Below are 13410 nucleotides of genomic sequence, written 5' to 3'. Positions count from 1 at the left end.
CTACGGCTCCCAGGGCTCGCCGCCACCGCCGCCTTCTCCCCTCGCACCCCGCTGGAAGATTTCCGCAGCGGCAATGGCGGGGCGCGGCTGGCAGGGCACCGGGGGCTGCTGAAGGGCTGCTGCCTCCCTCAGCCGCCTCCGAGGGGTCCCCGCCCGCCGCGGGGAGAAAGTTTTTCCCCCTCGGCTCCTCCGCCAAGCCTCGGGCAGGGGGGGAAGCGGCGTGAAGCCGCCCAGGGTGCCTCGGCATGCTGCTCCCCGCCGCCCTGCTGCGAGGCGGCGGGCAGCTGCGGGGCTCCCTGGGGAGATGGCCGCCGGCGCCCTGCCTGAGATGGCGGCGGGAGCCCCCCCGCAGCCCCTCAGCGCCGCTGCGGGGCGCCCAGGCGGGCGTGTGGACGCAGGCTTGGGGGCTGGGGGCTGAAAGGTCTGGGCATGACAGCAAGCACGTGTCGGTGCGAAGGGAGCAAAAGGATGAGGCTCTGCTGTCGGCGGCTCGGAAAGGTAAGGGCTGTGGGCAGAGGTGAGGGGGTGCCCCTGTGGTTGTACAGCCCCCATACACGCCCACAGCTCGGAAACTGAAAAAAAAAAAACAACACAACTTTCAGAAAACCAACAGGCTCGCTTTCCTTCGTGTTGGTTGCAAACACTTCAGTGTAGGCACTGCTGAGGCAGAAGTGAAATTCTGTGGTTTCTTCCAAACAGCTTGATTGAGTGTGTAAGTCAAATCCACACGAGGAGTAAGTCCTAGTAATTCCCCTTTTTAAAAGGAAAACCTTTCACCCGCGACCTGTTTTGATGCTGTTAAGCCAAGTCTACTTCCAGCACTTTGCCACAGCGCTGTATCTGCTGCTGGTGTCTTTACAGGGGGCCCGGTACTGTGGCGCTTCTCATTCATGTCAGTGAAAGGTGGCTCCTGCGCTGTCTCAGAAATGCCAGATTGAGAAAGTTTCTGGAGAGCATCTTCAGCTGATGAGAACACTTCAGGAAAAAAATGCTTTTTAATGTTTCCTCAGTAATTTGCACTTTGCTGCAAGGCGTACTTTACCACTTAAAATGAGTAGTTTCTTTCTCCTCAAAGAGTACTTTGTAAGTGTGAATCTCATGTGACTTTTTTCACGGTCTATACTGACCCTTTTGCTAGTGCGTTAGATCAAATTACATAATAAACTGCAGTTGACAGTCTCAGTAAATACGTATTTTGGTCTAATATGCTTCATTTTTATTGTTCATTTGATTGCAAGAAAGCAGAAAATAGTAATACTTAGTAATACTAAAATACTTAGTAATACAGAAAATAGTAATACTGCCTTTGATAACATCAAGAATTTCATGATCTCTTAGTGATGAGGCATTATGGAAGCTGTGGTTGGGATTTTTTCTTCTGACAAAATGTTATTTGAGTAGCTTGAACTAATAGAAGAGCATGTATGTAATAAATGTATGCAAGTTTTACTTCCCATGAATCTAACTCTCACATTGTTTTATGTTTTATTTCAGTGAAAGAAGCTGGAAGAGACTTCACCTATTTTATTGTGGTGCTTGTTGGAATTGGTGTTACAGGTTATTTTTTAAATTACTGTTCTTTATCAGAAGATACTTTTTATTAATTCCAGATTAATTCTCATTCTATTTGTTTTTGTTTCTATTGCAGGTGGTTTGTTCTATGTGATTTTTAAAGAGTTATTCTCTTCTTCTAGTCCAAGTAAGATCTATGGAGATGCCTTGGAGAAATGCAGATCTCACCCTGAGGTTGGTTTTTGAACATTAATCATAAGTTTAGGTTTCTCATTAATTATGGCCTCTCTCTTTAAGTCAAAAGTTTGCATCTCGCAAGCAAATCTACAGGAATATCCACAGAGATGTTCAAACACCAGCAAGATCTGCCTATGCTTCTAACTGAACAGAGCTGCGTCAACTCTAAATCTGAACCTATACTAGGTGAAGTTAATGGAAGCTCTGAGTCTGAATGAATTAGCATGCTAAAAGACAAGAGAGCCCTACAGTGTCTGCCACTTCAAAGCACGTGTATCTGTAGGCACTTGCAGAGTTCTGCAGATCAGAGAGGCAACTGGTCCCACTTTATGGATCTGTGTTGCTGACTTTCCTCAACACAGTTACTCTGCTGCGACTTCTGTAGGGTTCTGTCATGTGAAATACTGCATAAATATCAGAAATTCAAACTCTTCATTAGAAACAAGGTTAATGTTACTGTGCCTAATAGGAAAGGAGAAAGGTGACAGTCATAGGATCAGTCTCATAAGATAGCTAAATATAAACAAAAGTCAGTCCAAAACTAGACTACAAAAGTCAGTGCTTAAAACAAGAAAGGTGGGGAATAGCTTTGAAAATATCACGGGTTCTGCTGAGATGCCTGAAGCGACAAGTTCTTACTAGGAAAGAAATTAAGATTGCTTTAGAACAAGTTTGTAGAATTAAAACTCCTCTCCAGTAGTTACACCATGAAAGCACCCTTCCTTTCTAAGCAACTTTAAAATAATTTTAAAACTAGTTTAATTTGGTCTGTCTTTAAAGATCTAAAGAAAAAAATCCTTGAATTTCTTAAGTGTTTCAGTGTTTCTTAGATAGGTGGAAGGCAGTTATTTGCATTTTAAGATTAAACTTCAAAACAGTCAGATGGTGTCTTGGAAAAGACATGAGCAAATATGTTTTTTTCCCCTTTTTACACAAAATGTCAGTAAAGTATAAAATACACAGTAAGAAAAGAGATTAAAATGTCTTAATGCCAGAGGATGGTACAAATGGAACATATTACTAGGATTTATTATAGGCATTTTGCATGTGATTGTAAAGGAAAAACACTGAAATGGAACATTTTTTCCTGTGGTGTTTTCTCTCATAAACTATTGCATTCTTGACGTATCAGACACACAAAGGACAATTTGTTGAAAGAATTGAAAGAAGATGCATTCACAGAAGGGACAAGAGCTGATGCTGGAATATCTGTTTGAACGTGATACCTTCTGACAACTCAAATCTCTTTTCTCTTGTAGGTAATTGGTGTTTTTGGTGAACCCATTAAAGGTTATGGGGAGGCAACGCGAAGAGGAAGACGACAGCTTGTCAGGTGTTTGCCCCATACAGACAATAGGTTTTGCACAGCAGAGGCATTTTGGGTCACATCACAGAAAGTTAGATCTAGATTACTGAACTGTGTGACGTACCCTGTCAATTGTAAGTGAAAATGAAAGGAATTTTTTGCAGTATGTTACTTTGAACCAAAAGTTTATCTTTTCACCAGACTGTGAAAAAGTGTTTAAAGTGGAGCTGCTAAATGAAAAAAATACCAATGAAAATTTTAAGCATGTCTGTAAACTATGTGAATAAGTAAATGTAGTGTCAGCTTTCCTAGTATTTCATTTCCACTTTCCATTTAAAAGTTTCATATTCTAAAGAACTTTTTGAGCTGAAAACTTGATCAGATTGCGGAGAGCTCAAGTCTGTGATAAAAGGCTTAATGTCTCAAAAATGTAGTTTTTCTGTATATAGACATCTTGAATGATTTACTGCAATGAGACTTCATTCATCTTTGTCCTTTGTAACCCACCATGTCACCTTAAACCGTATTCAAAGTGTTCATTAATTCACAGCATGTTATCTGGATTTGACTGATGGAAAGAAAAGCTTGGAACTGTGCAGCAGTTAGTAATTTCAGTAGGAAACCTAAACTGGCAGCATGATTCTAGTCTGACCATTAGTTTCTGGAGGTGGTCACCTGGAAAGTGATTTCACCTTTCTGTTTATCTAGTATTTAACCGTAACCTGGCTGTAACTGAAATATCAGCACTTAGGCTAGAGGTTTGAAATGAATGTCAAAGTTACACAACTACTATAGAATGAAATTATTGCCAGAATATGTGAAGAATTAACCAACCTAATATCTGAGTTGACAAAGCATTCTTTGCAAGTTTTGCATGAGTTTTGAGGGGAGGACTGTAGTGAGAACATTTAAGCACCTCAACTGTTAACCATCAGCTGGTAACGAGTTCTCTCTTCTAACTCTCCACTACTCCTTATATACCCACAGTAAAGCTTGGGAAGAGAAGTCAAGAAGGAACCCAAGGTAGCATAAGGGCTGCAGTGGAATACACTTTCTCACAAAAGTAGCTAAGCAGCTCCTCTCTAAATAAGAAGCTGAAATTTGAAGATTAACTAGCTATCCTTTATGTTTTTGTTTGTTTGTTTTGCCATTTTTAGTCATGTTGAATACATAAAGGATGGACTGAAACATATGCGTTTGAAGTTCTATATTGAGGGCTCTGAACCAGGAAAGCAGGGAACAGTCCACGTGGAAGTCAAAGAGGTACGTACAATTGCTTGATGTAGCTGACAAGCCTAATCTTCGATTTAAACTACCAAAGAGAAAAAAACAGAGCCTGAAAGTGTTTTCCTCATTACAGAATCCTGAGGGAGGAAAACCTGAAGTCCGTTACATATTTGTGGATGTTGACGCCTATCCTAGAAGAACCATTATCATTGAAGATAACAGATAGCCAACAATCAAAGTTGCTGCTTCATCTTACTCACTGTTGAATGATATTGGTGTAAGCAGTCTACACAGGAATTGTTTGGTGTTCTTGATCGAATCTTGCAGATCTGGAGTTAAATATAAGAAGTAACCTCTCAGGGCCTCCATTAAAGTCTCTCATAACAACATTCTTTTTTTGAGGTGAAGCCAATTAAAAACAGTAGAGCCGTCACTTATGGCAAGTATTTTTGACATAGGAAAATAATGGCTCATACTAAACTATTTAATGCTGGATAATTCTCCTTAACACCTAAAATCTGAATCTTTCAAGGTTTCAGGTTTAGGTGGGGAGTTTTCTTGTCTTCCTTTGCTTGGATTTCCCACTAGCACTGCAATAAAGAAAGTGGTTTTTGAAATACAGACAAATACTGTTTTCATTCTGGATGCGTTTGTAGATGATTTATGTTAGTGTGTAAAGGAGATCTAGCCCAAATGCATCTAAGAATATGAATTGTGGAGACCCACACCCATGACAGATGACTAAACATAAAGGCTCCAATATTGGTATCTTTTAAATAAATTATCAACACCTTTACTGTCTGCTCCTTTCATGGTGTGCCACCCTGCTCAGCACTGCCAACACTTTTTTCATTGACATAACTAATCTACATCTTCCAGGAATTAGATTAGTATAATTTTCCTTAAAATCAAAAGCTCAACTCATGACCAAATTTATCTCTTGGATTTCTTGATTAGTACCATATGGCAATTAAGTATAATCCTGTGTATTAATAGTGAGACTCAATTGTGTCTGCCAAGCAGCACCATCTGAAAACTTTCAAGCTTTAGTGTCTTACATATAACCATTTTCTTAAACACCAACTAGTGCATTTTTCTGTAGTTATCTATATATAATACGAGCTTTTTAGTTCACTAGTAGTTTAGCCCTTAATTAAATATACACTGACATTGAGCTTCATTTAATGGTACATTTGGGGTGTTCTAAAGTTCATACAGTATTCCCTCATACAAATACTGTAGATATTTAGAAATGCTTTACTGCTCTCCTGTTCAGTCTCCAGTAATCTCATCTTCATAGCCCTAACAACTACACTTAATACTTTTTTAGACCTGGATAGTTTTGCTTTATATTAAGTATTGCAACTGTAGCTTCAGTCAGATCCTCGCATTGTTTGAAAGTATTCAATGAAAAGGAATCCCACATTTATTCCAACCCTATGAGTATAGTAGAGAAGAAAAAGCACATTATAGCAAAGCAGCTACCAATATCAATCTATGATAACGGGCAATGTATTTTGGAGTTTCTACATTGTACAGAATATAACTAACTTCTGCTGTGCCAGCCAAAGGGGATTTTACAAAACTAACATCTGTTCAGACTGATCAAAGTGATTTCATATCTGTCAGTTTCAGCAGAGTGATAAATTTGTATGATTTTTTATCTATTAATGGATAATTGTCAAGACCAAAAAGTCTTTTACTCATAGTCAAAGGCTACAGGAGTCACTGTGGTTCTTTAATGAAAGTATGAGAAACCATTCTGGTACTTATTAAGAAGTAACTCCAACAAATGTTAATTTTCACCCAGAGTCACTGACATCGTTAATGTCAACCTGGAAAGGTTTCTTTAAACAATGAAAGCAACTATTGCCCCCTTCATGTTATTTTTGTTAAAGTAATAATTATTAACACGTTTTAGTGTTGCGTATGACTCTTCCTAGTTCTTAGCATTGCACTTTACCAAAATCTATAACCAAGTACAAAGACAAATAAAAAATCGGAATGAAATCTGTTTCAATGCATACTGCTGCAGTAGTGACTGATAGCACTGCATGCCATGTTTAAGTCCAGTTGCTGTAAATGTGTCACACATGGCAGTTACTGAAAACTACTTCTGCAAGTTTTATCACAAATAAAAGAACAGTTAAGAGCATATCAAAAATACTGCTAGCTATATAATTGTATAACTTTAATATTAAGCTTACTAGCTTTAAGCCTGTGCTATACCTTGATAAAAATGTACTCATTCTTCAACTTTTATGAAACAAGACTATATCAAAATACAAGTTTTCTAGTCTAAACTGTGATATTGGTTTTGCCCCTCCTTTATGAGTTTGTTCCATCTCAAACTGCCTGAAAGCCATTGTAAATTTCCACGTCAACAACAAAATTGACAGGCTAGATATTTTTCCTGTATCTCCACATTCCAGCTTTGCTCTCCCATTAATCTGAATGTGGCTTGTTTTCAGTGGGCTTCACTGCTGGGTAAAGGAGTATTTCCTAAAGCAAGATGTAAACAACTTTTTAGAGTAAATGGTATGGTAGAAACAATGTGTCAAATCCAGTCCTTGAGGAAAAGAAATAAATCAAGTGTCACGCATCAAAAGAAAGACATTAAAATAAAAACAGTGAAGAAAAGCCAGCTGTTTAGTTTTACTTTTGTCTTGTTTTAGAGTCTTGTTTGCATTGAAGAAAGAAACTGTCAGGACTAGAAGATTTCTGGGAAGGAAAAGATTTTGACCTTGCATAATGATGTTTTTCCAACAGTGGAACTACAAGAAATACTTTAAGAGACTTGTGGTAGAACAGCAAGAATTGGCCATTGGGTTAATGTCTCCATTTAACTTCATCTCTAGAGAAAAGTTTTATTGTTTGCAAACAGGTCTCTGTATATTTTTTTTCAGTAGTAAGGAATTCCTAGCTTACATAAAAATACAACGGTGTTCAAGGCTTGTGTGAAAGAACAATTTGAGAATCTGCGTTGCCTGGTCACTGTGAGACATCAGCACAGAAGTTCTGAGAGTTGTCTTAAAAGGACTTGGTACCCTTGTCATATGTTGGCATTTGTGTCAGACATCAATATTGTGTGCTGTAGCTGGGAATAAATGCTACAGTTCCAGGTGTCAGAAAAAGTCTTTGCAAAGTCAAAATAATGATTCTGTCTGGCACTTTGGCAACCCATCTAGACCTATACAAGAAAAATGGAGACAGACCATAACTGGCAATGAGGAAGAGACAGACACATGAGTATAATTTAAAAGGCACAGGTGGATGTGGAATGTCTAAAAGCAAAGTGCTAACCTCTGGTTTACGCACCACATTTCAAGAAACGAGAATCCAGAAAATCAAGTCAGGTGATTACCATCAAACTAATTTTTCTTTAGGGTAGCCCCAATATGACAGGGTTATAAATAAAACGTTTCTTATCCTGTAGTTACATGGAGTGCGCTGTTGTCATTTCCAGAACTCATCTCACTCCTGTGAAGTAGCAGGAAAGCAGGTGTGTGAGCGCAGTTGCTCAAAGCAGCAGGATACACAGCTATGGTGGCACCCGCAAACAAAATTACAGCAGGTGCCAGTTACTTTCCAATGTGAAACTGTCATGCTATTGTGGAAAAAATAACTGCCAGGAAGTCAGTGCCAAAACAGTAACATTTTCATGGAAATCAAACACATTAAATTTTGACTGCTGCAGAGTTAATAAAAATGTATATGCACAAAACCCCATTCTCCTTTAGGAAACAAAAGCACATTACCCACAAGTGAAATGCTGCTTTTCCAGAAACACTGTATGACAGATTATTCAAAATTTGAGGTAGGTATGCACCTTGGTCTTAACTTTACCATCCCATCCCTCATTTTTTTTAAATAATTTTGTGAAATCCATCATTTTTGTGATGCCCAAACTTGTGCATATAGGGAACAGGCAGCCAACAGCCTTAGATCCAGTTTGTGGAAATAACAAAGCTATGCTGTTACATGCAGACTTCTGTTTGAGTCCATGTTTCCGCACTTGAAACATTCAGGTAATTAATTTTGTTAAAACATTAAAATATCCAAACCTGACTACCTGGCTACTCTTTAATTAAGCTTCGGTAAACAGAAGTTCAGACTGACAGAAATAACATGTACACGGAAGCTTATAACTATCTACAAAAGGAGATGACAGTATATCTAGCAGAAAGTATCAGGTGTTTAATAGAAAATGTCAGTTTTAATATTTTCTGGCCATTCTTACACACCCTTTCCCTGAGGTGCCCACCCGTGGCTGTGAGGCCTGGCCCTGCCCTGCAGTGGGGCCCTTAGAGCCGGCTGCATCTGCCATGGGGCAGCCCAGGCCTCACCTCATGGAGCCCTGCTTTACCAAATCTGAGGGCTCATTTTCACCTTTCTGTTAGCTTAAGACATGAATGTCTCCCCTGATGTACCATCCCACCACACACACAAGTATCTAGCTGAAACCGAACGGGACTTAAAACTTGAGTACTGTGAGGACCTCGCTGCTGTGTGCTACTAAGGCTGACGTTGTTGCAGGGTTCACAGCCATTCCTTCCCAGCTGTGGTATGGTACCCACCTGGCCCGTTACGATGTCTTCTCTAACTCCAAATCACGTACACGTGTCTGCCACCACATCTTAAAACCTGGTACTGCGCTGGGAAACATTGGCAGAATCATCTTGTTTATCCAACCTCAATTTAATTACAATTCCTCTTTATCTGAATCACAATTAGGTTCTCTAACATGAATTACCTTCTTGTATTACTCACTACGATTAACTCTATTAACTTTCACTCATCTGAGTGCATTTACACTTTTTATAGGAACAGATTGTTTTACAATTTCGATCCTAATTCTTTTTTTTTTCTTCTCTAAAATCGCAACAATTTCAGCCATAACAAAATCTTATTACAGCATATACACATACTAAATATGTGGCTATATTCCCCAAAATCTGATTTGCTTCATTAGTGTTACAGCAGTCATACTGGAGCTAGAAGTGAAGTGATATTTTGTATGCTGTCTGGGACTGTCCGTTATCTTACATTGACACTGACCCAAAGTCCAACGGAGAAGCATGGATTTTCATAATGCTACTAGTCACTTTTTGGCATGATATTTAGCAAGTTGTGTGCACCATAGTCAAATGTGTGACACTGAAAAGGATAAATACAGGAGAGAAAAATATCTGAGACACCTCAAGACTTAAACCAGAAAGCAGCCTCCTATCAGCCATCTTGGGCATAAATGCCCCACAATGAGCCACAACTGTTTTTCCCTGAAAACATCCATGAAAGATGTTCTACTTTACTATTTTTTTTGTATTCTTCCCACTTCCTTTTCCTGAATTTCTCTTTTAACACCTCTTCAGGAGTCCTGCTAGCTTCTACATTTATTCCTCTTTTTATTCAAAATATTGTGCCTTGATTCTATGTCTGCATTTCTCTTCTTTACCTATATTTAAGTTAGCAAAAAGAAAGATGAGGAAGAAATATTACACCTTTGGTTTCCAAGGTATCTAGACCTGACAGCTTTTCTCCTGTGCTTTTATCCAACTTTTCCATCATGCTGGCTCATTTAAAAGGTGGTATGAAATCTTACGTCCAGCACCGCATCCAAAACTCCAACCACTAACATCTAGAAAAGCTCCAGATGTGCCTCAGTAGAAAATATTTCAAGGGAAATCAAAAAGAAGAAATCAAATAAGCACTACAGGTATGTGATTCATGCTAAGATCAGAACCAGTCAACTCTGGGTCTTTTCTCCTGTGTCAAGTGTATCAGCAGTTTGTCCTTGATAATCCCTCGCTCCATCTTGCATTGTAATGATGAAGGCTGGAAAATACTGCTGCATTTGCTGATGGCTTAAGTCTTTGGGATAGAATAACAACAGAAAAGTGTTTAGTTTTGTAGAAACGTACATGTTTCACGTTCAAAGTACTAACTCTAAACCAACTGCCAATTACAGCCAGTCCAGTTTACCTACAGGCTAGCCATCGTGCTATGCCACTCACGAGCGACATGACAGCAACTTCCTTTTCATGAACAACTGACCTTGTTTCCTAAATTCTGTTTCCAAAGGAAAGCAATTACTCTTAAAAATGAAGTCATCAGAATATCAAGAAAATTAATATGTACTCCACAGAGTGAAGTTTAGATATTTACATTTCACACACATTGTCAGGCAGTGCTGTGATCAGTGAGCAATCTTCCTGTGCGTGAGCATTAAATACTTGTGTTATATGCCCAATCTTGTAGTTTCATTAATGTACTTTGTGATAAAGATCAGGAGAATCCAGCACAAACAGATCCACGCTGAGGTCATTACAATGAGTTATAAATGGTTTTGCTGCTGCATCCATTGGCATCATACTCATGGGAGTTTCTACCTTTGAAACAGCAGACATTAGGTGGCTTCTAAAACCCATGTTTTATTCAGTCTTGGAACCTCGGTGAAGTTTCCCATCTCTAATTCAAGGGTCATTCATCTCTTCTCTGGTAATAAGAGTTAGCTTGCTGGAGGCCAGCTGCAGGCTGCTCTTTCACATCTCTGTGCACCGCTGAGGTTCCTCAGGTCATGCTTTCTACAGCCATGCACTGTGTGACTCCATGCAGCTCGCACTGGGATTTTAAAGACAAGAAATAGCATGGATATTCTTGGAACTGCCTATAAATCACTGCTGCAACATACAGGGTTACACTTGCACACTGAAATAATTTACTTGGTAGAAATAAGGACTTTTGAGAAATGATACAGACATTTTCACCATCCCAGAAAACAGTAACAAGCACAGCACTGGGGCTCAGAAAACACTGATTCTAAGCTAAGTTCTGTCAGTCATCCATTCTGTGGGCCTGGAACAAGTGTTTTTCTCCTCTGCTACAATAATCACCTGCCTCAAATGAGTACTGTAAGAAGCAGTTAATGAATTCAGGTTTCACAAAGCCTGAATAAGCTCACACACCACTGCTCAGAATCCCGGAGACCAGTTTTCAGAACCCCCTGAGCCCCCTTTTTTAGACACACTTCAAGTCAGGTACTCCAAAGCATTTTTCCAGAATGAAAGTATCATCACTTCTGGCTATTAAAGTGATAAGTCATGAAATGATAACAAAATACGTCATGACAGAGTAAAAAAATAAATAAAAAATCGCAATATCGATCTTTTTTCTTCCACCACACCTCACAAACTACATGATTATAAAGGAAATTTTCATAGGAAACCAATATTATTAGTTCTGATAACAAAGAACTGAATGGTTCAGTGCCCCAATCTTGTTTTATCCTGGATATCCTGTGTCCCTGCACTGCGGTTAATCTCCATTTTTAGTAACAACCTCCTTACACTTGAAAAGACTTTGACAAGAAGCAGCATCTCACTTTTAAACTCAGATTAAAAAACAAACAAACAAACAAACAAAACACAAAGCAGAACAGAGTTTATGCATAGCAGAGTTAAAGCCATCAATCTAGGAAAGTACAAAATTCTTTATGCATATAAAGAATACAATAAATTTATTTAGGCTAAATTCAGCTTTCTTCTGATGCAAACAGAAGCCCTATTATTACATACTGTGAGTGGTAACACACACATCACTCCATGATATAATGGGCTGCACAAATAATAGCAATTAAAAGTCATTGAACTGCCATTTACTGTAAGTGGTAACACTGATTTACAAAATGTGATCTGAAATACCATTTTAGGTCTAACAATTGTGCAGTACTGCAGGGTTTCTTTTCGAGTTTAACATCTCATAAAAATCTCTTTCACTAATCCAATAGGCCTGGGGAGCATATAAGGGCTGGAGCACGGCTCCTAGCCTCCATCTGCAGGAACAGAGCATGGTGATGGTGAGCAGGAGTCCCTTATGAACAGAACTGCCCTCAGTGTGAAGCAGGGAGCAAATCAGGGATGGAAACGTGATCCAGCTGAAGGCATGCATATTACCTTTCACTAGAAGTGGTCTAACAAGAAGAGTGGGGGCAGGGGATTTTGCTCCCTCGTCTGAATTTACTGGATATTGTGAAGCACTTGCAAACAGAAATTTGCAGATTCATGTCTTGAACATGCATCTGTCTCATAGACCTTAATCTACAACTGGTTCAGCCTCAGAAGGATTACACAGATGGTCCCTGTGGTCTGTGCACCTAACTAAACTAACCAGCACCTCGCAGCAAACGGCTGGGGAACAATCCACAAACTCAAGTGTGTTGGCAGTGAGCAAATTATTTGTGAGAGTGAACAAGTATGTGGAAAAGGTAAAGCAAAAATCTGCCCACTTGTACTTCGCAAGCAAAAAGGACAGCAATAATTGATTAATATCTCTTCTCTGGCAGATCCAGCCCCATCACGCTTGGCTCTCATTTAACATTTGCTTAAAAGTTAATGGAAATAAGTTGGAACACATAAGACTTCAAAGAAGTTTTTAGTTAATACTTCAAAATTTTATGTGATTTCATGTCCATGCACAGCAATTAAACTTCCTAAGAGTTTTTGTAATAGAGTTTCACAGCGCATGGAAAAAAAGCCACTAAATTGAGAGCAGATCTGAATTCTGAGATTGATGTGACAAAAATAGCAGATGTAGCAGATTTCCTAATACTGAACTTTATTAAGAGAACATAAATAATACCTATTTCCCATTTCTAAGGCCATTCACTTTTCTCTTGGCCCCCTACATTTCCTCTACAGTCTTTCCAGATTTCAAGGAACAGCGATCAACATCAGTGAGTCTGTGTGTAACTGCAGAGAATACACACTCCCTCGGCTTCTGCCATCATTTGTAGTTTAGCACCACCTTCCTATACACTAAAGAATGACAGCTTTGCACTGCCAGATCTTTTGGCATGAAGCCTTTGTACAAAAAGCAAAAAATAAGCAAAATTCCAAAAAAGCGGTAGTTATGCCCTGATCTGTTTTAATTACTAGACATGTTTAATAATGAGATTCTAATGTGATATATAGGTTAATTTTATGCTGAATTTTAGCATATATTAGTATTGACAAAGAGATTGTGAGTGCCTAATCTGAACATAATACGTTTGATCAACATTCAAGGTAACAAGTTTCAACTTGTCTTCTACATTTCATCATAAACAACTGTTAAGGAAAATTTAAATGAGT

General features: G+C 39.0%; 1 protein-coding gene across 2 annotated transcripts; it reads left to right on the top strand.

The window, feature by feature from the left end:
* The first annotated feature begins 48 nt into the window (after positions 1-48).
* Positions 49-5078, top strand: TIMM21 (translocase of inner mitochondrial membrane 21). 2 transcript variants are annotated; one of them, XR_014689428.1, is made up of 6 exons: positions 49-498; positions 1495-1557; positions 1649-1746; positions 3009-3189; positions 4213-4318; positions 4416-5078. XR_014689428.1 is itself a non-coding variant. In XM_084508907.1 (6 exons), exons 1-6 carry the CDS (start codon positions 246-248, stop codon positions 4506-4508), a joined length of 687 nt encoding a protein of 228 aa, XP_084365033.1. In that variant the 5' UTR covers positions 55-245; the 3' UTR covers positions 4509-5078. The 2 variants fall into 2 exon arrangements, 1 of the variants encoding a protein (XP_084365033.1); XM_084508907.1 differs by having other exon boundaries at positions 55-498; positions 3009-3082.
* Positions 5079-13410: the final 8332 nt, after the last annotated feature.

The sequence above is a fragment of the Aythya ferina genome (genome assembly GCF_964211825.1).
Source record: "Aythya ferina genome assembly, chromosome: 2".
Taxonomy (NCBI): domain Eukaryota; kingdom Metazoa; phylum Chordata; class Aves; order Anseriformes; family Anatidae; genus Aythya; species Aythya ferina.
The sequence above is the reverse complement of the archived record's forward strand: the minus strand, read 5'-3'. Positions and strand labels throughout refer to the sequence as shown.

Bases quoted from the DNA above. Each gene is read 5' to 3' on its own strand.
- TIMM21 (XM_084508907.1), top strand. From the start codon at position 246: ATGCTGCTCCCCGCCGCCCTGCTGCGAGGCGGCGGGCAGCTGCGGGGC. The intron at 499-1,494 runs GTAAGGGCTGTG...GTTTTATTTCAG, and splicing joins GCTGTCGGCGGCTCGGAAAG to TGAAAGAAGCTGGAAGAGAC. The intron at 4,319-4,415 runs GTACGTACAATT...TCCTCATTACAG, and splicing joins TCCACGTGGAAGTCAAAGAG to AATCCTGAGGGAGGAAAACC.